The sequence below is a fragment of the Neomonachus schauinslandi genome, chromosome 6, assembly GCF_002201575.2.
Source record: "Neomonachus schauinslandi chromosome 6, ASM220157v2, whole genome shotgun sequence".
Taxonomy (NCBI): Eukaryota; Metazoa; Chordata; class Mammalia; order Carnivora; family Phocidae; genus Neomonachus; species Neomonachus schauinslandi.
In genome coordinates this window covers 32,328,487-32,353,363 of record NC_058408.1, presented here as the reverse complement: position 1 = coordinate 32,353,363, position 24,877 = coordinate 32,328,487, and the positions used below count along the sequence as shown (strand labels likewise).

The 24,877-nt window shown below is 34.5% G+C and overlaps 1 protein-coding gene across 1 annotated transcript in view; it reads right to left on the bottom strand.

The window, feature by feature from the left end:
- Window positions 1-24,877, bottom strand: part of ASPM (assembly factor for spindle microtubules) — a 63,868-nt gene that overhangs the window by 25,547 nt on the left and 13,444 nt on the right. The window contains 14 exon segments of the mRNA XM_021682500.1: window positions 5,970-6,164; window positions 11,377-11,505; window positions 11,607-11,749; window positions 11,847-12,054; window positions 13,170-13,391; window positions 13,856-13,941; window positions 14,032-14,177; window positions 16,670-16,845; window positions 17,347-17,477; window positions 18,038-18,179; window positions 20,662-20,729; window positions 21,254-21,496; window positions 22,647-22,793; window positions 23,197-23,301. Of these exon segments, the coding sequence (XP_021538175.1) occupies window positions 5,970-6,164; window positions 11,377-11,505; window positions 11,607-11,749; window positions 11,847-12,054; window positions 13,170-13,391; window positions 13,856-13,941; window positions 14,032-14,177; window positions 16,670-16,845; window positions 17,347-17,477; window positions 18,038-18,179; window positions 20,662-20,729; window positions 21,254-21,496; window positions 22,647-22,793; window positions 23,197-23,301 (2,141 nt within the window).

Sequence of the window (24,877 nt, the reverse complement as noted above, 5' to 3'; positions counted from 1 at the left end):
TCACAAAAATTAACTAAAATAAAGCATATATCTAAATGTAAAATGTAAAAATCATAGAACGTATAGGAGATAACAACAGAATATCTAAGTACTTTGGGTTTGGCAATGGATTTTTAGCTATAATGCCAAAAGTATAATCCATGAAAGAAAAAAAATTGATGTCAGGCTTCATTAAAATTAAAAAGTCTGCTCTGTGAAAAACTGTTAACAGAACAAAAAGATAAGCCACAGACTAGGAGAAAATATTTGCAAAATACATATCTGATAAAGGATTTGTATCCAAATATACAAAGAAGCCCTAAAACTCAACAAGAAATAAAAAATGGACAATAAGAATTAAAAAAATGGACGAAAGATCCAAACACATCATGAAAGAAGATAAACAGATGGTAAATAAGCATATGAAAAGATGCTCAACATCATATAGCATTAGGGAATTAAAAACTGACACAATGTGATTGATGCCAATATACATCTACTAGAATGGCTAACATCTAAAACACTGAACACCAAATGCTGGCCAGGAAGTAGAGCAACAGGAAGTCTCATTCATTGCTGAGGGGAATGCAAAATGGTACAGCTACTGTGGAAAACAGTTAGACAGTTTCTCACAAACCTAGTTTTATTGTATGATCAGGCAATCCCACTCCACGGTAACTATCCAAAGAAGCTGAAAACTTAGGTCCACAGAAAAACCTGTACACAGATGTTTATAATACCTTTATTCATAACTGCCCCAAATTAGAAGCAACCAAGATAGCCTTCAGTAGGTGAATGGATAAAAAAAAAATACTGAGGTACATCCTACAATAGAATGTTATTCAGTGATAAAAACAAGTTATCAAGCCAAAAGAAGACATAAAAGCAACTTAAGTGCACATTGCTAAGTGAGAGAAACCAATCTGAAAAGGCTACATACTGATGGATTCAAACTACAGGACATTCTGGAAAAAAAACAAAACTAGAGAGACAGTAAAAAATATCAGGGGTTGCCAGGAATTGTGAGGAGGGGTAGAATACAGAGGATTTTCAGGGCAGGATTTTGATCAAACACACATAATGACACCACATAAACAGTGAATCCTAATGTAAACTATGGACTTTAGTTAATAATAATGAATCACTATTGGTTTATAAATTGTAAAAAATGTACTACAAAAAAATAAAGCAAAGCAACAGAAATGATAAACGTCTGCATTAACAGCATAGAATATTATTCTCATCTCTTGTTTAAAATATTTATTATGGGGCACCTGGGTGGCTCAGGTCATGATCCTGGAGTCCTGGGATCGAGTCCCGCATCGGGCTCCCTGCTCGGCAGGAAGCCTGCTTCTCCCTCTGACCCTCCCCCCTCTCAGTGCTCTCTGTCTCTCTCATTCTCTCTGTCTCAAATAAATAAATAAAATCTTTAAAAAAAAATAAAATAAAATAAATAAATAAAATATTTATTATGATTGAAAGCAAAAAATTATAACATTCCCTGATGTGATTTGAATTGTATGTAGATGTAGTAAGCAAGACAACTAAACACAAAAGTGGGAGATGGGGCACAAAGGGACTTAGATAGTGGTAAGTTTTCTATATTCAACTTTAAGTAATAAAATATTAATTCTAAGCGGATTAAAAGTTACATATACTGTAACCCCTAGAGCAATTACCAAAAAACAAAACAAAACAAAACAAACCTGTACAAAGGGAAATAGAAAGAAAACAGACTAAAGTGGAACACTATCAAGTGTTCAAAGAATTGAAAAGCCAGGAAAGGAGAAAGGGAAGAATGAAAGAATGGAAACATTCAGAAACAATAAAAAGATAGACCTAAATTCACAAATATCAATAAATGCTTGAAATATAAATAGTCTAAACCACCAATCAAAAGAGATTTTCAAAACATAAAAACTAAATGCTGTCTAGATTTCATGTCCTACATAATCATGTAAGTAATTAACAAGTAAAAGGAAAGGAAAAAATATAACTTCCAGATGACAGTCAAGTCCACAACCAAGCTGGAGTAGTTATATTACAGCCAGCAAGGTAGACTTCAAAGCAAAGAAGACTATGAGGGATAAAAAAGAACATGACATAATGATAAAAGACTCAACTCACCAAGAAAATAGAACAATTTCAAATGTGCATGTGCCTAACAACAGAGCTTCAACATACATGATGATAAAAACAAAGAACTGAAGGGGAAAAACATATCCCATTACAGTTGGGAGATTCAAACACTATTCTTTTACTGAGAGAGCAAACAGAAAATCAGTCAGGATATAAAAGAACTAAATACACATCATCTCCCAAATAGATCTAACATTTAGAGAACACTTCACCCAACAACAACAGATTACATATTCTTTTTAAGTACTCAGACCATTCACCAAGACCAGGCGTCAGGAAACTTTCTGTAAAAGGCCTATAGATTAGGAGAAAATAGTTGCAAATCACTGACAAAGAATTTGTCTCCAGAATATGGAAAGAACTCTCAAACCTCATTAAGATAAGCAATTCAATTACAACAATAAGCAAAAGATTTCAACAGATACTTCAGAAAGAAAATTAAGCACTTGAAAACATATACATCATTAGTGATTAGGGAAATGCAAAATAAAACCAAGATTAGATACCACTACACATCTAACAGAACAGCTAAAAAACACTGACATCACAGTGTTGGAAGATGTGGAGCAATGAGAACTCTTATGCACTAGGGTGGGAATGAAAACTGATATAGGCAGTTTAGAAACCAATTTGCCACTATCTTATCAAGTTAAATATACACTTACCAAATGACCCAGCAATCCCACTCATAAATATTTACCTTAAAGCAATGAGATCACCTAAACCTGGGAACAACACAAATACCTTTTAACAGGTTAATGTATAATTAAATTGTGGTACCTCCATACAACAGAATACTACTCAGCAATGAAAACAAACTATTGATACATGCAACAACTTAAAGGAGCCTCAAAGGCATTATGCTGAGTGAAAAAAAGTGAGTGTCAAAAGGTTACATAGTATATGGCTCCATTTAGGTGAAATTCTCAAAAAGGCAAAACTATGGTAACAGAGAACAGAGTTATGGTCACCTAGGGCTGGGTGTGGGTGGAGGAATGACCACAAATAGCATGCAAAAGTTTTTCTGGGTGATGGAACTGTTCTGTAACCTGACTGATGTAGTGATTACACAAATATGTACAGGTGTTTAAGTTTATGGAACTGCACATCAAAAAAGGTCTATTTTACTGAGTGCTAATTTAAAAATTAAAATTTTAATTAATGTTAATCAAAATTTTTTTAATCTAAATTTTTAAAAATGTATCATATAGATAAAAACAAAAGTATTTAAGACCTCTTGCATCAAATCATAAAACCAAGTTAGGAGACATTTAAACAAGACCAAAATAAATAGGGAATAGATACCATGTTCAGTATTTATTAAATCTCAATCAAATTCCAACACTTTTAAACTTCAGATTCAAAATGTATATCAAAATGCAGAAGAATTAAAATAGCTAAAAACTTCTTTTAAAAAAACAAAGAAGGAGCGGGGCGCCTGGGTGGCTCAGTTGGTTAAGCGTCTGCCTTCGGCTCAGGTCATGATCCTAGCTAGGGTCCTGAGATCGAGCCCCACATCGGGCTCCCTGCTCCACAGGAAGACTGCTTCTCCCTCTCCCACTCCCCCTGCTTGTGTTCCCTCTCTCGCTGTCTCTCTGTCAGCGTCAGAATAATAAATAAAACCTTTAAAAAAACAAACAAACAAAAAAACAAAGGAGGAGGACTTATCTACTAGTTATTCAGATTTCATGTAAAGCTAGAGTACAAGGCCCAAAGAAAGACAAAAAAGAACAATGGAACAGAAAAAAATTCTAGAAACAGAAGCACAGATATAAGAATATTTGATGTATGCTAAAGGTGGTACAGTAATGAGGCAAGGATGGTTGTTTCAGTAAATCAAATGAAACAATTTGATATCCATATATAAAAAAAGAAAAAATAGTCCCTAATACAAATCAGGAGAGATCTAAATGTGAAAGATAATACATTAAAGCTTTTAGGATATAATGTAGAAGAATATCTTCAAGGCCTTGGATTATGGTACACAAAAAAACACTAACCATAATAGAAAATTAAGAATTTTCATTTCATAAAACAGTAAATCACAGTCTAGGAGAAGGTATTTGAAACACCCAAATCCAACAAAATTCTAATAACCAGATTATTCAACACCTCTTACAAATCCACAAGAAGACAATCAAAATGAAAAATTGAAAAAAAGAGACTTGAAATAGCACTTCACAAGAGAAGATTTCCAATTTAAAAAGGTGTCCAATATCATTAATTATCAAGAAAATGCAAATTAGAACTACTCTAGGATACTACTACACAACCACCAGAATGGCTAAAATTAAACAGACAATTTCCAAGTATTTATTTACCTGAACATGGAGTTACATGAACACTCATAAATAGCTGGTGTGTATTACAATTGCTTTACAAACTTTTTGGCAGTATCTATGAAAACTGAAATCTATACACTCAAAAAACAAAGAATTGTACTCATAGGTATATATCAAACAGAGTGAATACATTTCACACCAAAAGGTACATTCATAGAAGCATTCATTACTCATAATAACTCACAAATGGAAAGCCAAATGTCCATCAACAATAGAAAAGATAAATAAATTACAAATATTATAGACTGGAAGTTAAACCACAGTTACACTCAACACTGAGAAATCTCACAAATTTAATAATGTAGAATAAAGAATTTACATGGTTTGAACCTAGCTACATAAAATTCAAAAAACAGGGAAGACAAAATTATAGTGTTTAAAGAAGATGTATAGAAAAAAAGTATATATTAGAATAATGGTTATGGGTGGGGGAGGGAAGGGTTAATGGATTGCGAAATGGCTTTTTTTTTTTTTAAAGATTTTATTTATTTATTTATAGGACGGAGAGAGACACAGTGAGAGAGGGAACACAAGCAAGGGGAAGTGGGAGAGGGAGAAGCAGGCTCCCCGCTGAGCAGGGAGCCCGATGCGGGGGCTCGATCCCGGGACTCCGGGATCATGACCCGAGCTGAAGGCAGACGCTTAACGACTGAGCCACCCAGGCGCCCGCGAAATGGCTTCTGAGAAGCTGACAATATTCTATTTCTTGACCTGGTAGTGGTTACATGGGTATTAACTTTGTGAAAAACTATCAGGCTCTACATACGTGTTCTGTGCAATTTTCTATGTAATATTTCACATTAAAAAAAGGTTCAAAAAAAGATAATTTATTAAATCAGAATCTTTCACTTATCAATAGTAATAGCCAGACACAAAAATTTCCAAATTTATAAAATAGATAAAATTATGGGGTAAAGCTTCAATGACATTTACATAGGGTAAATTTAAATAGTACACCTCTCTGTTGTTATTAAAATAGGATCTAATAACATATAGATATAAAGAATATGTCTACTATGTAAAGTAGATATGTTAAATTTTTTTTTACTACATAGAAAACTAACATAGGCATTCTATAGATTATAGGTAATATTTTGTTATATGCCAACTAACTGTGCTACAGAGGAAAACGTGCACACATTTATCCCAAAATAAGTTTCCAGGACCCATAGTAGAGATTAAACAAAGAGCTTGGTTGAGTCTGTGGATATATAAAGTAAAATGATGCAGTATGTCATCATGTCCCATGGAGCATAAACCTCTAATATAAAACAAAGAAGACAGAAGAGGTAAAGAATTAGACTTCAGAGAAGAGGAGGCATTTCAATTTGTTTGAGCTTTATGCTGAATATAGTAAAGAGTTTTGGAAGTAGTAGGAAGGTATTTAATATTTGTTCAAGTACCAGAAAAATTTGAAAGCCTAAAATATAATTGAAAACTTTATATTTTACTTTCTTCCTTAAAAATGTCATTAAAACTTTTTAAATTCAAAATACCAGGATACTATACCTGAATAACCAATGCTGATTCATTTTGAACTTTTTCTAGTTTTTCCTTTTTTAACATTAATAATTTTCTCTGTGCTAAGAGTCTTCGCCAATATTTCTGAATGGTCAATGTTGCATTAATCTCCTTTTTCAATCGTTGTTTAGTTAGGAAAGCGATTATAGCTGATTGAATAATTCTTGCAGCTTTGTCTCGCTCCTAAAAAAAAAAAAAAAGCAAATATGAATCAAAAGCTTAATTACTTAAGTTTGTAAGAAAATCATCTATTAAATATTAATCAAATTGATCCTGAAAATAAAACATCCCCAGACTTAAGATATGCTTCTCTTTGGCGTATAGATACTTCCAGGAATATTGAAAGGTCTGATAGGTGGACATGCATATATATTTATATGATGGAACAAAAATTCCTAGGAATATAATCCTAAAATAAAGATCACAGACATGTTTGATTTATCACAGATCTTCAATAATCAATATAAAGGCAATTTAAATGTGGTATGTTTCTCAGATTACGGCCCAGAGAATTCATGCTTGATTTTGAAAAAAGCAGTGGGCCATATGGAGAAATAAAAGAAAAAAAGGAGACCCTAAAATAAACAAAATGCCTTACAATGTATTGCTTTGTAACAACTTGAACAAAGGAATTTACAAAAAGGGAGAAGCAGCAAAATATCTACTTTTAGCACAGAATAATTATGGCTTTAAGGCACAGACAATCAAGACGACAGAATATTAGGTTACGAGAAGTGGTAGCAGGACTGCTCGATAGCAGAAGTGGCCGAAGAAGAGCTACCTGCCCTGGGAGCACTACAGGCTGGTACCCTACATATCTCTATTTCTGTTACTTCTAATAATGAATTACCAGCAAAAACAACATAGGTCAAATACTTACTAGGCTTCAGACACCATTCTAAACACTTCATGAATGCTCACACAACCATAAGAACAGATGAACAGGTACCACTTTTAAGACTATGGGGAAACTGAGACAGAGAAGTCAAGTAGACTGTCAGTCCACTGGTAGGATAACCAGTGCTGGAACTACGCAATCACTTTGCCACACTCTCCAACGCCAGACTTATCATTTCAGTTATCTGAATTGGAAACTAGAATATAAGTTACTCCCTTTGGTGGAAAGAACAATTTATAGCATGTCTGATAACCCTTTATGCAGCTATTCGGGACAGCTCACCATCCAAGGATGGGCTCTACACAGACATTAGATTCTAATTATTAATTAATTATAATCAGGTGTTGGTATCTATGGGTGGAAACTGCACAGTATGGGAACACATTCAACTATGGAAGGGATCAAACAGCCACTCTAAGAAAGGAAAAATGTAGTTAATGGATTGAAACAAATACTAAGAAATGGTGAGAGTTATATATTAGGTCACTCCTAAGTGAAAGAAGACTAGACAATTCTAAAATTGGGCTGAGGAATTATGTCCAACAAATTGATGAAGCCATCTAACATCACTGTCAGTGCCCCTGTGAAGCATATGGCCTTTAAGACTGCAGATATCCAAATTAAAAGCATCCCCCCTCCCACCCACAATTTCAAAACATATTTCAAAGCTACAATAATGCCTGTGGTACTAGCATAAAGACAGGCATACAGACCAATGGCATAGAATAGAAAGCCCAGAAATACACCCTCATATACATGGATAAATGATCTTTGACAAGGGTGTCAAGAGCGATCAATGGAAAAAGAACAGTTTCTATAACAAATGCTGCTGGAAAACTAGACAATCACATACAAAAGAAAGAAGCTGGACCCTTTTCTTATACCATATACATAATTAACTCCAGATGGATTAAAGTCCTAAATGTAACAAAACTATAAAACTACCTACAGAAAACATAGAGAAAAATCTCATATTTAGCAATGATTTACTGGACGACACCAAAAGCACAAGCAACAAAAACAAACAGACAAATGAGATTACATCAAAAACTTAAAAAAAAATTTGTTTAGCAAAGAACACAATTAACAAAGTGAAAAAAATTTTTTTAAAGATTTTATTTATTTATATATATTTGAGAGAGAGAGAATGAGAGACAGACAGCATGAGAGGGAGGAGGGTCAGAGGGAGAAGCAGACTCCTTGCCGAGCAGGGAGCCCGATGCGGGACTCGATCCAGGGGCTCCAGGATCATGACCTGAGCCGAAGGCAGTCGCTTAACCAACTGAGCCACCCAGGCGCCCACAAAGTTAAAATTTAATCTACAGAATGAGAAAAAAAATCTGCAAATCATATATCTAATAAGGGAACTTCTAGAATATATAAAGAACTCCTATAACTCAACAATAAAAAAAAAAATCAAATAACCTGATCTAAAAATGGACAAAGGAATAGACATTTCTCCAAAGATGACATACAAATGGCTGACACACAAATGAAAAGATGCTCAACAACACTAATTGTCAGAGAAATGCAAATCAAAACCACACTGAGGTATCTCTGCACTATTAACAAGTATTAGCAGGGATGTGGAGAAGCTGGAATCCTTGTGCACTACTGGTGGGATTGTAAAATGCGACGCATAGTGACCAATTTGGAAAATAGTATGGCAGTTCCTCAAAAAAATTAAAAAATGAAACTACCGTGTATGATCCAGCAATCCCACTTCCAGGTATATATTCAAAAGAACTGAAAGCAGGGTCTCAAAGAGATACACCCATGTTCACAGCAGCATTATTCACAAGAACCCATAGGTGGAGATAATCTAAATGCCCACAGAAAGATGAACGGATAAACTAAACGTGCTATTTACATACAATGGAATACTATGCTGACTGAAAAATGAAGGAAATTCTTCCACATGCTACAACATGGATGAGCCTTGAGGACATATGCTAAGTGAAATAATCCAGTCACAAAAGGACAAATATTGCATGATTTCACTTATATGAGGTATCTAAAATGGTCAAATTGATAGAAATAGAAAGCAGAATGGTGGTTTCCAGGGCCAGGAGGAAGGGGAAATGGGGAGTTATTTAAGGAGCACAATTTCAGGCTTGCAAGTTAAAAAATTTCTGAAGATTTGTTTCACAGTAATGTGAATATATTAACACTACTGAACTGTAGACTTAAAAAGAGTTAAGATGGTAAATTTTATGATGTGCTCTTTACCACGATTAAACAAAAACTGGGTTAAAAAAAAAGCATTTCCTATTAGCTTAAAAAAAATAGTCAAAAGTTGCATTTGAGTCGAAAGTTCTAAGGGCAAGGGGCACTCCTAGATACAGTAGGCTAAGGTAAGTTGACACTTACCTGTTTGTAGACCATCTCAATCTCAAGCAAATTAAAATGGAACAATTTTATGTGACATTAGAGACGCTACAGATGGAAAATAGACAAATCCAAAAAGGCAAATGTACTACAAAAACTAGCAACTGTTTGAAAACTTATATAAACTGATGGTAAAAATTCCAATCCTGGAAGTCACTGTTTCTTCTCTAAATTAGACTGCATGTCATCATTTTTAATTCTATACTGTTGTTAAGCCAACCTATTACAAGGTTGTTTTATTTTACCTTGCATATGGGCCACATACAGGGATTTACTTTGCTTTACAGTTTATGCCTACTCTTTGACAGGAAGAACTAAAAGGTAGTATGTATCAGGTACCCTTGGATAATCCTGCTTCATTCATTAGATAATTAGGCCATTAGTCATTTTTCACTTGTCACTACAAGAACTTAAGCCAGTCTATTCTCAATAGATAGTTTATATGAAGTATAACAATGACATGAAAATACAACAACTGAAAAATTAGCTACCCCAAGGTAATATTTATATGTTTATTAGCTTATAATATTTCTATGAGAATATACAGGGGACCTACTGCTTAATGTTCCAAATAGCAAATGAAAAGACGTAATTGGATGCTAGTGTAATTGTATAAGAGATGGAGCATGGTCGCCTGGAGAAAGGAGAGAACCAGTGGTCTTCAAAAAACAACGAAATTTCTACTACCTAGATCGGAAAAATTTCTACTTCCTAAATCAGGAAAAGGGATCTCACCAGCAAAGAGCTAATAAGAAATCTTTCTAGTTTATATCTTATTAGTATAAGGTCGTCTTGAGCAGAAAATAAAGCAGATTTCATTTACTACCCTCCCCAATTCTGATAAATATCTGTTTCATGGGATTTTAAATCTCTCAATGTCATATAAACAGAATTAGTGAAATAATTTGAGGACCAGCCAGGAAAGAGTCTTTGCTGAAAACTCTCCTAAAGCAATTCTCCTATAAGCTTCCAGAAGTATGAAGTTATCCTCTAAGGAATATGTGGGCAAGGAGGCAGATTCTGAGAAGATAAGGGGCAAAAGAAGGCACAAAGAATATATACGGTAGCAGAAAAGACCATTTGTGAGTATCAGCCAGTTCTAGCCAGTACTGCCTAGTTCCCAAAAGTTATTACCAAGAGTTTGAGTGGGTAAGAGCAAATTATCTCAATTAGCGTTATTTCCGAGTCTGATAAACTATGACAAAATACATGGTATGTTTAAGAGTTGCCAAAATGTAGCTGTTTTATAGTTATTAAGAACTCTATCATAAATGCACAGTAACTCAAAACTGAGGAGGAGTATAAGGTGCAAAGTATTTCTGAAATATCTGATAAATTTATCAAGCATGGATGCTTATTTTGTTTCATTTTCCAAATAAGTGAATACAGGATCATTACAGGGGTAGGGAGAAAAAAGCATTAGAATAGTTTGTTCAACTTGATCAAGGAGACCATTTCACAGATGGTTAAAAATTGCATTTTTCTCAGAATTAAAAAAAAAAGCTTACATTAACGTAAAATTTTGTACTGTTGGGGTCACAAAAGGAAACGAAAAATAACATCACTATCCCTGTGCCCAGGTCCCAGAAATTTTGAGAAATAAAACAATAGAAACCAAATTCCACATTTAAACTAATAAAGGGTACACTGGAAAAGTTTCATGACAGACAAAATGAGCTGGCTAACTGAACTGCAAAATCAGACACTGACACCCAGACTCAAGGGGCACTCCAGCAGCAAGATCAAGCCTCCCAGAACACCGCATGAAAAATTCATGGAAAACTGCTCCCAGAGATAGGTTAGATTCCATGAAGAAGAAAAGAGCTGAGTCAGGTATCCTCAGTTCATTTTTACAAATTTACAAAGGGGGTAAGTTATTCTACTTCCCCTAGAGCAAGCGAGGGGACAGTGGTTGGAAGATACACCCAGTGAAGGAAACATCAGGAGTTAGGGAGAAATACCCATCCCTAACTCAAAACACACACAATTATTAAAATTATGTCAATAACTTCATACATCAGTAAAATGTAAAAATCACATCGGGAATCAATCAACTGGTATTTTGTGAAGTACAATTCACATTGTAGTGTTTTCATTTTGGGGGAGTACCTGTTGGCGTTTTAGATCTGTTTTTAGTTTGTATTTTCTCCAAGTTGTCTGTATAAGTCTAGCAGCTCTTGCTTCTTTACAAAGATCCAAAAGCCTTGCACAGAGAAATGACAAATAAGTGATAACCACCTAAGAGAAAACAGAAGAGATGAAAACAGAAGTTTGACAGAGAATATGCACCTTACTGTGTCACCTTCTGAGACTCTTGTTATTAGTTGAGAAACTCTTACCTTTTCGTCAGGAATTGTATTGGACATATCTGAATGATTAATCATAGCAGGTATTCCACCAAGGTCTCTAACTGCAGACCTAACCACTTGAAAATTTTTCTTTTCATTTTCTAGAAGTTCTTTGTATAGTTCTGAAGTGTTTTCTACTATGTAAATAAAAAAGAGATTAGACAGCTCCAGTCAAAAATCTGATGTGACAAAGAAAACACTTGAAAAGTTAATCAGGCAAAAGGGACTAACCATGATCAAATGCTCTGAGAGACAAATCCAGAGAACTTCCATCAGATTCAGATGATGAATTTAACACCACTGAACCAGTTTGTGTGCATTCTACGGTTTGAGTAGTACGCTGACATATAGCATCAAAAGGCACGTAGTAAGGATGGTAGTGATGGATCAGGTAACATAATACACGGCCATCTGAGAAAGACACTGTAAAATTCTCCACCTGATTGGAAATTGCAGAAAAATGATTAACTGTATTTAGACAGTAATATGGATATTAATGGTTTTGTAGTCTGTATTTCCTTTTAATAGCTATGAAAATCACATTAGTGGCTAATAGTACCTAGGATAACATTGTATTTATAGCCAAATTCTCAATTATAAAATACTCTTTCAAAAACAGAATTTGATTATTGTGCTAGGAGAAATAGGGTCTCTCAAAAAATTCATGTCCTTCCTAGAACCTCAAAATATCACATTATTTGGATATAGGGCCATTACAGGTTTAATTTTCACAGTGGAGTAGGGTAGATTCATTCTAATCCAATGTCTGGTATCCTTATATGGAGAGAGACACAGAGACACACAGGAAGATGTTATGTGAGGACAGAGGCAGAGATTGGAGTAAAGTATCTATAAGCCAAGGAATGCCAAGGACTGCCAGCAACACCAGAAGTTAAGAGAAAGGTATGGAACACATTCTCCCCTAGAGCCTTCAGTAGCTCTCTGGTATTTAGTCAAAACACAGAAGATTATCCATATATCTGACAAATTTTCTACTAACAATATTGTTCAAGGTGTTAACAGTTTACTATATTTAGCAACATGTACTCTATCATTTTTCTGGCTTCATATTCTCTACCATTATTTTATTCATTTTCACCTATTTACATTTAAAGGTACCCTTCATAAAGAAATACAGTATCAATCTAACAAATGATTACAAAACACTCAACTTAGATTTTTTTCCTCCTCCTTGTACCCAGTGGTCAGGTTCTCTATTGTCCCCTTCTGCACGGTGAGTTTATTTGCATTTATCTTTAAGATAACGGTGTGATCCTTAGGTGCCCCACTCTATACAAATGTCTCCTATTGAGACTCCTGACTAGGGCATTTTTTCTTTCTTAGTAATACATAAAAAGATTGTGCATTCTACAATTGTTGACAGATTAGATAAAATACAGTATGTGAAAACACCCTCACTCATTTGAGGAAAAGTTTGGTTATATATAAACTACATTATTTAAGAAATGCAATAAAATATTTTATGAATAAAGTTTGACTTTAACCAAAATGTACTTAAAAATAGTGAGCTAAAACAAAAACAAAGAAACTTACTTTTTTATTATAGAAAGCACAAACAGCATTTACCCACTCCATCAACAGCTTTATGCTTTCACTATATTGTTCAAAGGAACCACTATTTCTTTTGTCTTTTTTCTTATTGGTAATAGCATCAGAATGGCATGATCGTGCAGACATTGTTTTCTTCATACTCTGTGTGTGTTTTAAAAAGTCAATTTCTTCTTTTAACTGATCTAAATTAAGGGAAATATCCACCTGAAACACACACAAAAAAGGGTAAATACCTTTATGTTTTTCATATGTCATTCTTAACCCATAGAAGTTAGTCACTGTCATCGCTGTCTTCTTCTTCTTCTTCTTCTTCTTTTTTTTTAAAGGCAAACATAGTTCATGCAGAAGTGATAGAATGCATAGTGGCTAATGTATAGTGTGTCATGTGTAAGATTTGGGGTCACACAAGCCTGGATTCTCATCGCTGCGTCCTATAATGCTATAGCTTCTAGCTTCAGTTTCCTTACCTATGAAGCAGTGATAACACCTACCTTACAGGGGTATTGTGAAGATTAAATTGGAATATATATAAAGCAATTACCCCAGTTCCTGGGACAGAATAAACCCCAGTAAGGAACAGTTATTGTTAGTCTATTTGATGAAAAATGCTTTTATAAATCAATACTAAAATTTGATAAAAAGTGTAAAATTTACCAAATGTACAATACCTGAAAAGCAAATGCTATTTTCCAAAGTAATGCAAGAGTTTTTTCTCTGTGCCTATCCACAATATCCTTAGATAGGATTGTATTTCCTGTAAATGAAAAGACAATCTGTTAGCACAATATACGTACATATCAATTTTTGGTGAGAAGAAAAACTTTTATCTTTACTCAATTTTTACCATTCTCATCATTTAACTGAATTCCTTGTGATCTAAGAATTTGAAGAACAATGTCAACATTGTGCATCTTTTGAAGACGACTTATTGCAGGAATCCTGAGTTTCTTTGAGAGATTCCAGTCCCGTGTGAGAAGTTCCATGATTCGCCTAACAATAAAGGAATTTTCAGATGACACGGTCATATAAAAACATATATGAAAAGCTCCCTGCATCAAAAGGTGGGGCTCAAACCAGGCCCCAAAATATCATAAATATCCTGCCTTTACCCTCCCCACACTGAGACAGTAAGGATCTGTCAATGTATGATTGTCCTTATCATGTGAAGAAATAAACTTAACTTTCCTTTAAAAAACAAACAAAAAATGCAAGATGAACTTTATTTAAATACAGTTATCACCCACATAAATCCCCTAATTTAAAGGACTGTAGGTGAAAAAGATCCCAAAAAACTAACTGAAAACTGTTGCTCCATAATTGGCAAATAAGAGTCATTTCTCATTTTAAGCCTGCGGTTTGAGGTCTATGAACAGAATGTAAGAAAAAAAGATGAGACATACACAAATGCACACATGAACAAATTAACAGAGTTCTATAGGAAAAAAGAAAAGGAAAGGAAGGGAGAAAGTATATTTATGGAGGGGCTACTGTATTCTACACACCAAGCAAGTACTTTCTTTTCTTATTTTAGTCCTCATAGTGAGTCCCACAGTCAGGCATTATTATCCCATTTTTTTTGCAGATGAAGAAACCAAAGCCCAGAGAAATTTAGTAAACTGCCTATAGTCACACAGTTACTAACAGTCACACAGTTAGTAGTATGGACTAAAACTCAGATTTAACAGATTCAAAAGCCATTCTGTTATACCTGTACCAGATTATTGTAAAAATATTTGAGCACCTACCTTAAAAAGACATATATACTACAACTTAAATTCAAACCCCTAATATCATCTAGGTCACTAGTATTTTATCTACTAGACAATAATCGATATTTCTACAGAAAAAGCAAGCCCCAATGGATTATTGTAGATAGCTAAAATTTGGCAGAATTGTTTACAGAACTAAAATTTGGCAGAACTGTTTATATAACCATAATTTCTGAAGGTTAGAAAGTCACTTAAGATCATTCCAAGCTAACCACCCAACTGACATATGAAGTATTTCTGCAACAGGAGACCAACCCGTTACCTATTGGCATCAGTGGACTAACCATTCTCAAGCATTCTCAAATGACCTTGAAGATCCAGGATCATTTTGCTGACACTGAAGTAAGCGGAAATCTAGTATGCAAAATCAAGTCTCTTAACTAGTTAGAATTCCTGACCAACTAAAAAGCATCAACATCCAACACTGCTAAATCCTTAGTAACTATCCTAAAAGCCTAAAAAATGTCTTCCATTGTGGAAAATAGCACTGAACATAAAACCAATCACTGCCCCCCCCTTGGAAAGTGGAGAAAGTCTAAAAATGTGAATTCCTATTGGCCAGAAACAGATGTAGTGGCTTGGATTTATGAAATGAACAAATTAAACAAATATAAAAATAACATATGAAACATTTTCAGCAAATGCTCTAGCCTATATGGAAACTGCTCAAGTGAGAAATAGTTACAGTAAGGTTCAAAAGACTATTACCTTGTTGTGAGAACATATAATCAGAAAAGAATGTTCATGGAAATTTAATTTAGAAGGAAGCAAGTGACATGTATGTTGTTTTTGAAGAACTAGGGATTCATAAAGATCCAGAGATCTCTTCCTCACAAATGTCAAATGTAGTATCAACTGGTGAGTTTCCTAGAAACAAGACAAATGTCCCCCACGCAGATATCCTGAAGAGGCCAACTGCAGTACTGTACTGTGCTCATGGTCACTCCTTCCAAAGCAGGAACTGGTAATTCACTGGACTCATACAAAAGCCAATTTTGAGGATTTTAGTTTGTTACCGAGAAATATTATATGATTTGAAGCCAGACAACCTGAATTTATGTCCCAATACCATGGTATAAAACTTGGTATAAAACTGTTACTTCTCATGTTTAAAACAAGGTTAATAATACTACTAGAATTGGTTCCAAGTCATAACAGTACTTATGAAACCCTGTCAACATAATGTGTTACTTAAATGTTTGAATTTTAATTAGTTCCATGCTTGTCCCAACTTCTTTTCTGGGGCATCACTGGTCACTACTCACAGACCCTCGTCACTGTCAGCATGAAAAAAAATGTGCATAGGCAACAAGATTTCTGGACCTAAAATTGACACCATTTTACAAAAGTATTGCAGATACTTATTCCAATCTTTTTTACCCTAAAAAAAATTTATGGCATCACATGAAAGAGCAAGAAAGAGGGGGCACCTGAGTGGCTCAGTTGGTTAAGTGTCTAACTCTTGATTTCGGCTCATTTCATGATCTCAGGGTTGTGGGACTGAGCCCCATGTTGGGCTCTGTGCTCAGCAGAGAGTTTGCATGAGGATTCTCTCGCTCCCTCGACCCCTCCCCAACTCTCTCTCTAAAATAAATCAATTAATTAAAAAAGAAAGAAAGAGCAAGAAAGACTATGTAAATACAGAAAAAAAGTGTTTTCCAGAAAATTTTAGTCTATTCCATTAAGTAAAATATTTCTATTTCTTATACTTACACAAGACGCACCCCACATTGCAAGTCTACAGCAAGATTTGTAATAGCAAAATCAAATTCGTCAAATGGTGTCTGAATATGGTTAACAGGTAATCCCAATAAGCTAAGGTGACGGGAAAGGTCACCTTCACCACTTAGGAAGTCTCGTGAAAAAGCCAGAAGAATGTCTTTACTAGTCTGTGGAGAAACAAGTTGCAGGTATTAAATCCCAAGATTGTAATTTTGTTTACAATAACAACAAATTCTTATCTTGTGCATATAGAAATGAGGTAAAATTAATGGTAGCATAACAAAAGTCAGTTTCATATCATATGGTAATAATGTACATCTATTTCCAATTTAAGGCCTTTTAAAAAATTGCTCATAATTAATAACAGACTCCAAAAATTAGAATTCATTTGATAATATGCTAAATTAGGAAAGAAATTTCCCCTCCAGTTAATTCCTCAGAGTTCTCAAATCAACAAAACTTAATAGGGTTGTGTGCTGGTGAAAGGTCAACCAATAAGTTAGGCAGGGTTAGAACTACTAATAAAATAGACTAGATAGGTATTCCTATCCTATTCCACTCCAGAGTATTCTTCTTTGGGAAACTTAGAAGTTTTTAAAGAGAAAATAACAATAAAAACAAGTCAAAGTCTTAAATGTGAAATATAAAAGAGAAAATAAACACTATACCTTGAATTCAGCATCTTTACAGAAGAGACAAGGGTCATGATCAATAAGTTTGGATATTTTGGCATAATCAAGGAAACAAACCAACAGCAATAACTTTTTCAATGTAAACTTAGACAAAGCTTCTTCATGACCTTAAGTAAAAGTACAAAAAAGCATAGCAAGTTAATCTGTGAAAGACAAGTTTCACCTTAAAATATGATAACATACTAACAAAGAAAAGTAATAATAAGCACAAATAGAACACTATGTGCCTTTCTTAGTGCTTTAAATGTATGAAATTCATGTAATACTCATAAAACTGTATGTTTCTAATATTTCCAGCTCATGGAGGAGAAAGCACAGACACAGAGATATCAACTGATTTAGTCTGTCTCATGCAACAAATTTTTAATAAGCACCTACTCTATGCCGGTGGCATCCTAGATGCCACATTTATAGTAACAAGCTAAAAAAAATATGATCTCCACAGGGCTTACAGCCTACTTGTGAGGAGAGGGTGGGTAGAGACAACAAAAAGGTAAAAATAATTACAGTGATGGAGGAAGTGATGGGGAATGATGGGTGTAAAGAAAGAGAGAATATTTATACTGGCATCTCTAAGAAGGTAAAATTTAAACAGAGACCAGAAAGAATAAGAAGAAGCCATTTATGCATAGTGTGGAAAGAATGCAGTGGAGGCAGAACTACTCACCATCTCTATATAGATGAGGAACGGTGGGGTGTCTATACTCAGCGGCTATATCAGGATTCCAAAGTAAGCGATTCAGAATAAACACAGCCAACCCCATGACATCACTGTTGTCTTCCAAAGACAGAAGTTCTCCAAAAATTGTCTGAAAAGAAATTAAAGTCAAGACTATGTGACCTTTAAGAAGCAAAAGGATACAACAAGGGGAGAGCAAACTACAATCTTCTAAGGATTTGGCAATGTTCTATTTTCTAAGTAGTATGGAAATAACATGGATATTTGCTAAATAACCTCTTTAAACTTTATATGCTTTGTGCATTCTTTAGTGTATATGGTGTACGATGAAAAAAGGCAAACGCTCAGGACTAAGATAAATTCTTAAAAATCATCTGACAAACCATATTTACATTTTAATTTTTTCCTTCAAAGAACTATCAAATGTAGGCATGTTGTTCAAATTCAATTTTAATTATCCTACTAAGTATATCATGATGGTACAACAGAAACTTAAACATTAAAAGTTTTCTAATAGTTAACGGGTAGAAACCCATCTGCAAATAATCTAAAATGATAATTTGGGAAGTTCAGATCTGTTTATAATTGATTTTTAAAATTTTTTTTATTATGTTCAGTTAGCCACCGTATAGTACGTTATTAGTTTTTGATGTAGTGTTCAATGATTCATTAATTGCGTATAACATAATTCATTTAAATATGAAATTTAACATCAATATGCTTATTAATGATTTTTTTTTAAAAGATTTTATTTATTTATTTGACAGAGAGACACAACGAGAGAGGGAACATAAGCAAGGGGAGTGGGAGAGGGAGAAGCAGGCTTCCCACCAAGCAGGGAGCACAATGCAGGGCTTGATCCCAGCACCCTGGGATCATGACCTGAGCTGAAGGCAGACGCTTAACAACTGAGCCACCTAGGCGCCCCATTATTAATGATTTTTAAAGCAATTAGAAAAAACTAAAACTATATCAAATTATATTTTATAACTTTACATTGACCAAACGTAGAGATAAAAGCATGGAAAATATATGCCAAAATAGAAAAACTTTATCTTTATTTACTAATTTTTTTGCCTCTGATGTTTTCTTAAAATCCTCAAAGGTCATGACCACCACCAGAACCTTAAGGTATTCATAGTTACTCATCCCTCCTTTCCATCTAAAAGGATTATACATTCCCACCAACCGACATGGACTTGCTGTGTCTCTTGTGGGAGGATAATATTCCTACCTCATTTGTGTTTGGCCAGATAATGTGCTCTGGCCAGTGGAATATGGATGGAAGCGACATATACTACATCTAAGCAGAAGTTTTATTTTTTTATTTATTTTTAGAGACTTTATTTATTTATCTGAGAGAGAGAGAGAGAGACAGTGAGACAGATAGCAGAAGCCGGGGAGGGAGAGGCAGAGGGAGAAGCAGACTTTCTGCTGAGCAGGGAACCTGAGGCGGGACTCGATCCCAGGACCCCGAGATCATGACCTGAGCCGAAGGCAGACACTTAAACAACTGAACCACTGAGGCACTCCCAAGCAGAAGTTTTAAAAGGAATTACAAATTTCTACTAACTCTCTTGCTTTTTACCTTGGCCCAAATAGAGGGGTTCTACTCCAATTAAGGTTCTAGAATTATTTGACATGTGAAAGCAGAGCCAGCTGATATGTAATTTTCTGATTAACAAAAAGCATACTAAATTGAAATAAGAAAACTTAGCAATGATACTATCAAACTGTGTGACCTCAGTAAGCTTATCATTTGTTCTCTTTGGGCCTCAATTTCTTGATAAATAAAAGCCAAATTATTGTTAACAATTCCTTTCAGTACCAAAGATCATTCTATTCTAACACCTGGAATAAGCTGAAGAATAGAATATCCTACATGACAATGGCAAAAAGCCTAAAGAAAATGTAAAAGTATACTAGTAAAAGATGAAAGAAAACTGGAAACATAGAGCATTTTTAAAATAGAATCATATCTTTAATAGTCAACTACTAGTGTCTTTTTCATTCAGTTAGTTTAAAACTCTAAGTATTACTGAGCCATGCGCTAAGTGTAAAACTCAAATTTGACAACATTTTTATGAGAAGTGTTGCATCAAAATGGTTACAAGTTTAGGCTCTGGCATCAGATGGGTATAGATTCAAATCCTGACTAATAACTGGCATAAAGCATGTCACTTAAAATCTAAGCTTCAGTTTTGTCAGTGAAGTAGAAATAATAAAACATACCTCACTGGGATTTGAAGAGGTTTAAATTAGAAAATATATTTAAAACAGCCAAGTATATCATTTGTAAAACCTCAAAAAGGAGCTTACAATACTTACGATATCCAGTACCAAATTATATATATTTAAGAAAACAGGAAAATTACTATGTGATGATATGGCAATAATATATACTGGCAAGATCTAATTACCTACTAAGTATTTATTAAAGGACCTTAAATTTTATACTGAAAGACCAATGAAGCTAACAAAATGACTTTATAAGTGAAACCATATTTTATTAAAAAATCTATTAAAAATACATAATAAGTCTACTAAAGGTATATATAAAAAAAGTATATAATAAAAAATATAAAATTTCAAAAATTGAAGCATATACTTACCTCTAGGCCGATTCGTAGCCATAAAGGATTATATGACAACAGCCAATTCAGGACTTTTTGCCGTTCTCCTGAAATGCATGTGAAAAGCAAGTAAGCTCAGACCACTAATCAAATAGAGACAATAAATAAAATTTTATGGAGAGAAATCAGTGGAAAATAGGGATAATCACTTATACGAAATGAGTTAAATACATGCCATTCTTAAATATATATGATCATATTAACGTACATGAGATTTTAGGCAGCGAAGTCAAATCATGTATATATTTGACTCTGAAATATAAAATCTTGAGTGTTTTTAAAGAATTAATCTCAAGTGGTGCCTGGGTGGCTCAGTCAGTTAAACATCTGACTTGATTTTCGCTCAGGTCATGATTTCAGGGTCCTGGGATCAGCCCTGCATCAGGCTCTGCACTCAGTGGGGGGTCTCCTTGAGGATTCTCTCTCTCCCTCCCCCCTCTCTCTTTGGCCCTCCCCCAACTCATGTACATGCATGCTCTCTCTCTCTCAAATAAATAAATCTTTAAAAAATATAAATAATCACATCTTTAGATATAAAGAATCTTTATAGAGATTTCTATAATCTTCTTACCCACATCTTTCCAGAGGTGTCTATCTTTTCTAACAATTAACCGCCGAGCTTCAATTTCAATTTCAAGCTTCTTAATAGCTTTAACCATTTTTTCAGAAGTAAATAAGCGACATGCTGCACGACGTAATCTATTCAACCTGCACCGAGCAGTATAAGCTCTGAGAGACATTTCATCTTTTGTAGGAGCTCTAAGAACACTGATTTTATGTTGACTCTCCACTCCCAAAAGAGTAGCAGCACTTACTGGGCAAAAACAAAAGGAAGAATGTTTCTGGTTAAACAATATATACAGATGTCCTTACATCCAGCAATAAATGCAAATTTCAGATGGCCAAAACAGGGTCTATTCTCCGCCCCTTCCAAGCTTGCTCTTTTCTTTCCTATCTCAAAATATGGGTGTCACCATTCACTCAGTACCCTAGGCCATTCTATCTTTGCAACTTGGGGCTCTACCTGCAAAATGGATCTCAAGTCTAACCACTTCTCACAACCTCTATCACTATTACCCAAGTTCACATACTATCATCTCTAATCTACGCTAATGAAATAGTCTCCCAACTAGTTTCTCTGTTTCAATCCTTTTTAATAAATTAAAAAAAAGAAGTCTCTAAAGAATGTGACTTTAAAAAATCAATTAAATCTTGAAATGCAACTTGAATTTTTATAAAACATATTTTCTCTCAAGAAGAAAACTAAAAATCAGGCTGTGTTTACTTTTGGAGAAAAAAGAAAAGCTGCCTTAGAGACTGTCTTGCCAAAGGGCCTTTTAATGTAAACATGCTATACAGTATTCTCTAACAAATACAGACAGGCCTCTGAACACTGCAACAAGGAGAAATTATGTTTCCTTAGCTTGAGTCGAACTGATCCTGTAATTTCTATGCAAGAATGTCATAAGTGAAGTTTCCTTCTCTCTCAGGAAAAAAGCCTTCAAATGTCTGAAGGACAGCATGTTTCCATCTTGTTCTACACCTGAGTCTCCTCTTTTCCAGAACATGCACTGAGACGTTTGCCATAGAAGACTGTTAGATTTATTCACCAGGACATTGTACTTTATTAATGTGGTAAAGAGTGAATTGGATTTCTTAGTAGCCATGTTTCACTCTTAACTCAGACTGAATCTATATTAAAATAAAACTCATTCCCCTGAAAGGCTGGAATTGCACTGGCTGATGAACAAGAATGGAAAGCAAAAGGAAAAAGCAAAGTTTAGTACCTTCAGTAAAGAATTCCCTACAAATTCTCACCTACACAATCTTTAGCATTCATGTCAATGAATTAGTGAACCATGCCATTAACTATAATATATATGCATAATTAAAAAATGACAATTCATATTAAGAACTGTTAAAACAAGAGCATTATTTAATTTAAACATTAATTTAATGTTTACCTTCAGAAATATTTGTTTTTACAGTGAAGTCATCAGGAGTTAATACAAAATTTAGCCACCAAGTAAAGCCCTGCTCCTGCTTTTCCTTCCAGCGTTCATCATAAAACATGTTTTTTGCAGCAAACGGCATTGGGTGTCTAGGAATATCTAAGAATACAGTTGGTTTATTGTGTAAGAAATTCTCTTTTAAATTATCATGCAATATATAGCAAAAGACCATTTTTCACTAGCAAAACCACCTTTAAAACACTGAACAATATTTGCTTTTCCACTACTTGCTAAAAACAGTTGAAAAGGTTTTAGGTATAAAATATAATCAAAGTTTGAAGGAAAAAAGTACCACTGTACCTCCTGGTTATTTAAAAATCCTAGTCACCATGAGTTAATTTCACCGAAGTCTAAGGAAATATCCTGTTATTTGAATACACATATTTACAATTCTCCAAGGCTTTAATTCAATAAAAAGTATCAATTCATTTCTACTTGAAATGCAATTAATGCTTCATCCCATGTCAGTTTTTCAGTTACTTAAAAAATAATGGACACTTACCTGTTTTTAATGGTTTTATGAAGGTCAAAGTAGACTGTGCCACAGCAACAATGGGTTTGGTCCTTTTGTTTGTTTTAGAATTAGGAGTTCTGTATACTAATGAATCTAAAATAAATTAGAAAGCAGAATAATAGCATTAAAAATGAAATACATTCCATGAATGAACTGTTTTAAAGTTGAATTTAAGTTCTTCAATATCACATCCATTTAGCAAATACTTAATAATTACTATGTGTCTGGTACTATGCTATGAACTTGGTGGTCAATAAAACCTACATCTGGGGTGCCTGGGTGGCTCAGCTGGTTAAGCGATTGCCTTCGGCTCAGGTCATGATCCTGGAGTCCCTGGATCGAGTCCCGCATCGGGCTCCCTGCTCGGCAGGGAGTCTGCTTCTCCCTCTGACCCTCCCCCCTCTCATGTGCTCTCTCTCATTCTCTCTCTCTCAAATAAATAAATAAAATCTTTAAAAAAATAAATAAATAAATAAAACCTACATCTGGAAGTTACAGACCAGAAGCTACACTTTATCTTGTGTCTGCAGAAGCTATGATTCACATTCAATCACCATTTATTGTATGTATATATTGCAGATTCGGTGCTAGGTGCTGAGAATGCAGAATTGCAGATATGGTCCCAGCCCTTGGAAGCTGTCAGGCTAGTACAGAAGTTTAAAAGAAATTATAATACACTACATAAAGAAGAAGTACATTTAAGCAGCTATGAGAACAAGAAGGGAGAGTTAACTTCACCTAGAAGGGTAGGACAGCCTTCCTAAATGCGAATATACTTGAGCTGACTCTTAAAGTGGAAGTCAGGCATGAGGAATGTGACCTGTTGACAGAACTGCAATGTGGCTGGAGTAAAAAACACCTATCAGAAAAACAATAGAAGAGGTTGAAAAAAGTAGAAAAGAGTTAAATCGTAATAAAAATAGTGGCTAATGTTTGAATACTTTGTTGCAGGCACTATCACAGTCTTTTAACATAGAATACCTCAGGTAATCATCCTGGCAAACCTCTCAGAAGTGTACTATTATTCTCCATATTTTATATAATTAGGATACTGGAGCTTAGAACAATTAAGCTACTTGGTAAGGTCACACAAGCTAGTAAGTGGCAGAGCTAGGCAGTATAGGCCCAGAGCCTGCACTATTAATCAGTTTGATGTACCTGGTATGCCAACAAAAGATTTAAATCTAGGAAGTAACACCATCGTTTACATTTTAGAAAACAGTGGCCAATGGAATAAAAGCGGTTAAGACTAGAACTAGAAAGCTAAGAGGAAGCTATCACAGTGGCCCAACTTAGCTATTATGAGAATTTAAATTAAAACAGACGCAGTGGAGATAAACTAGAAAGAAGAGTTATTTTAATAGTAGAACCTACAAGCCTTAATAATCACTGGCTAGGCGAATGGTAAAGAATGAGAACTTCAGAGGATTTCCAGGTATCTAACCCAGGTGACTGAGGGAGATAGCATGTGGTATCTACAAAGGAAACTGCGATAAAAGTCACAGTGGCAAAGTGATATAGTTTATAGGTTAATATAGGTTATATCAGAATAGCAGTTCACTCCCTCAAAAGCAGATTTCATACCAGATGATACACCTACTAAATATAAACAAAGAGCTAAGAAAAGGCAGAAGAGAGCAAACTATGACCCACAGGCAAAATCCAGCCC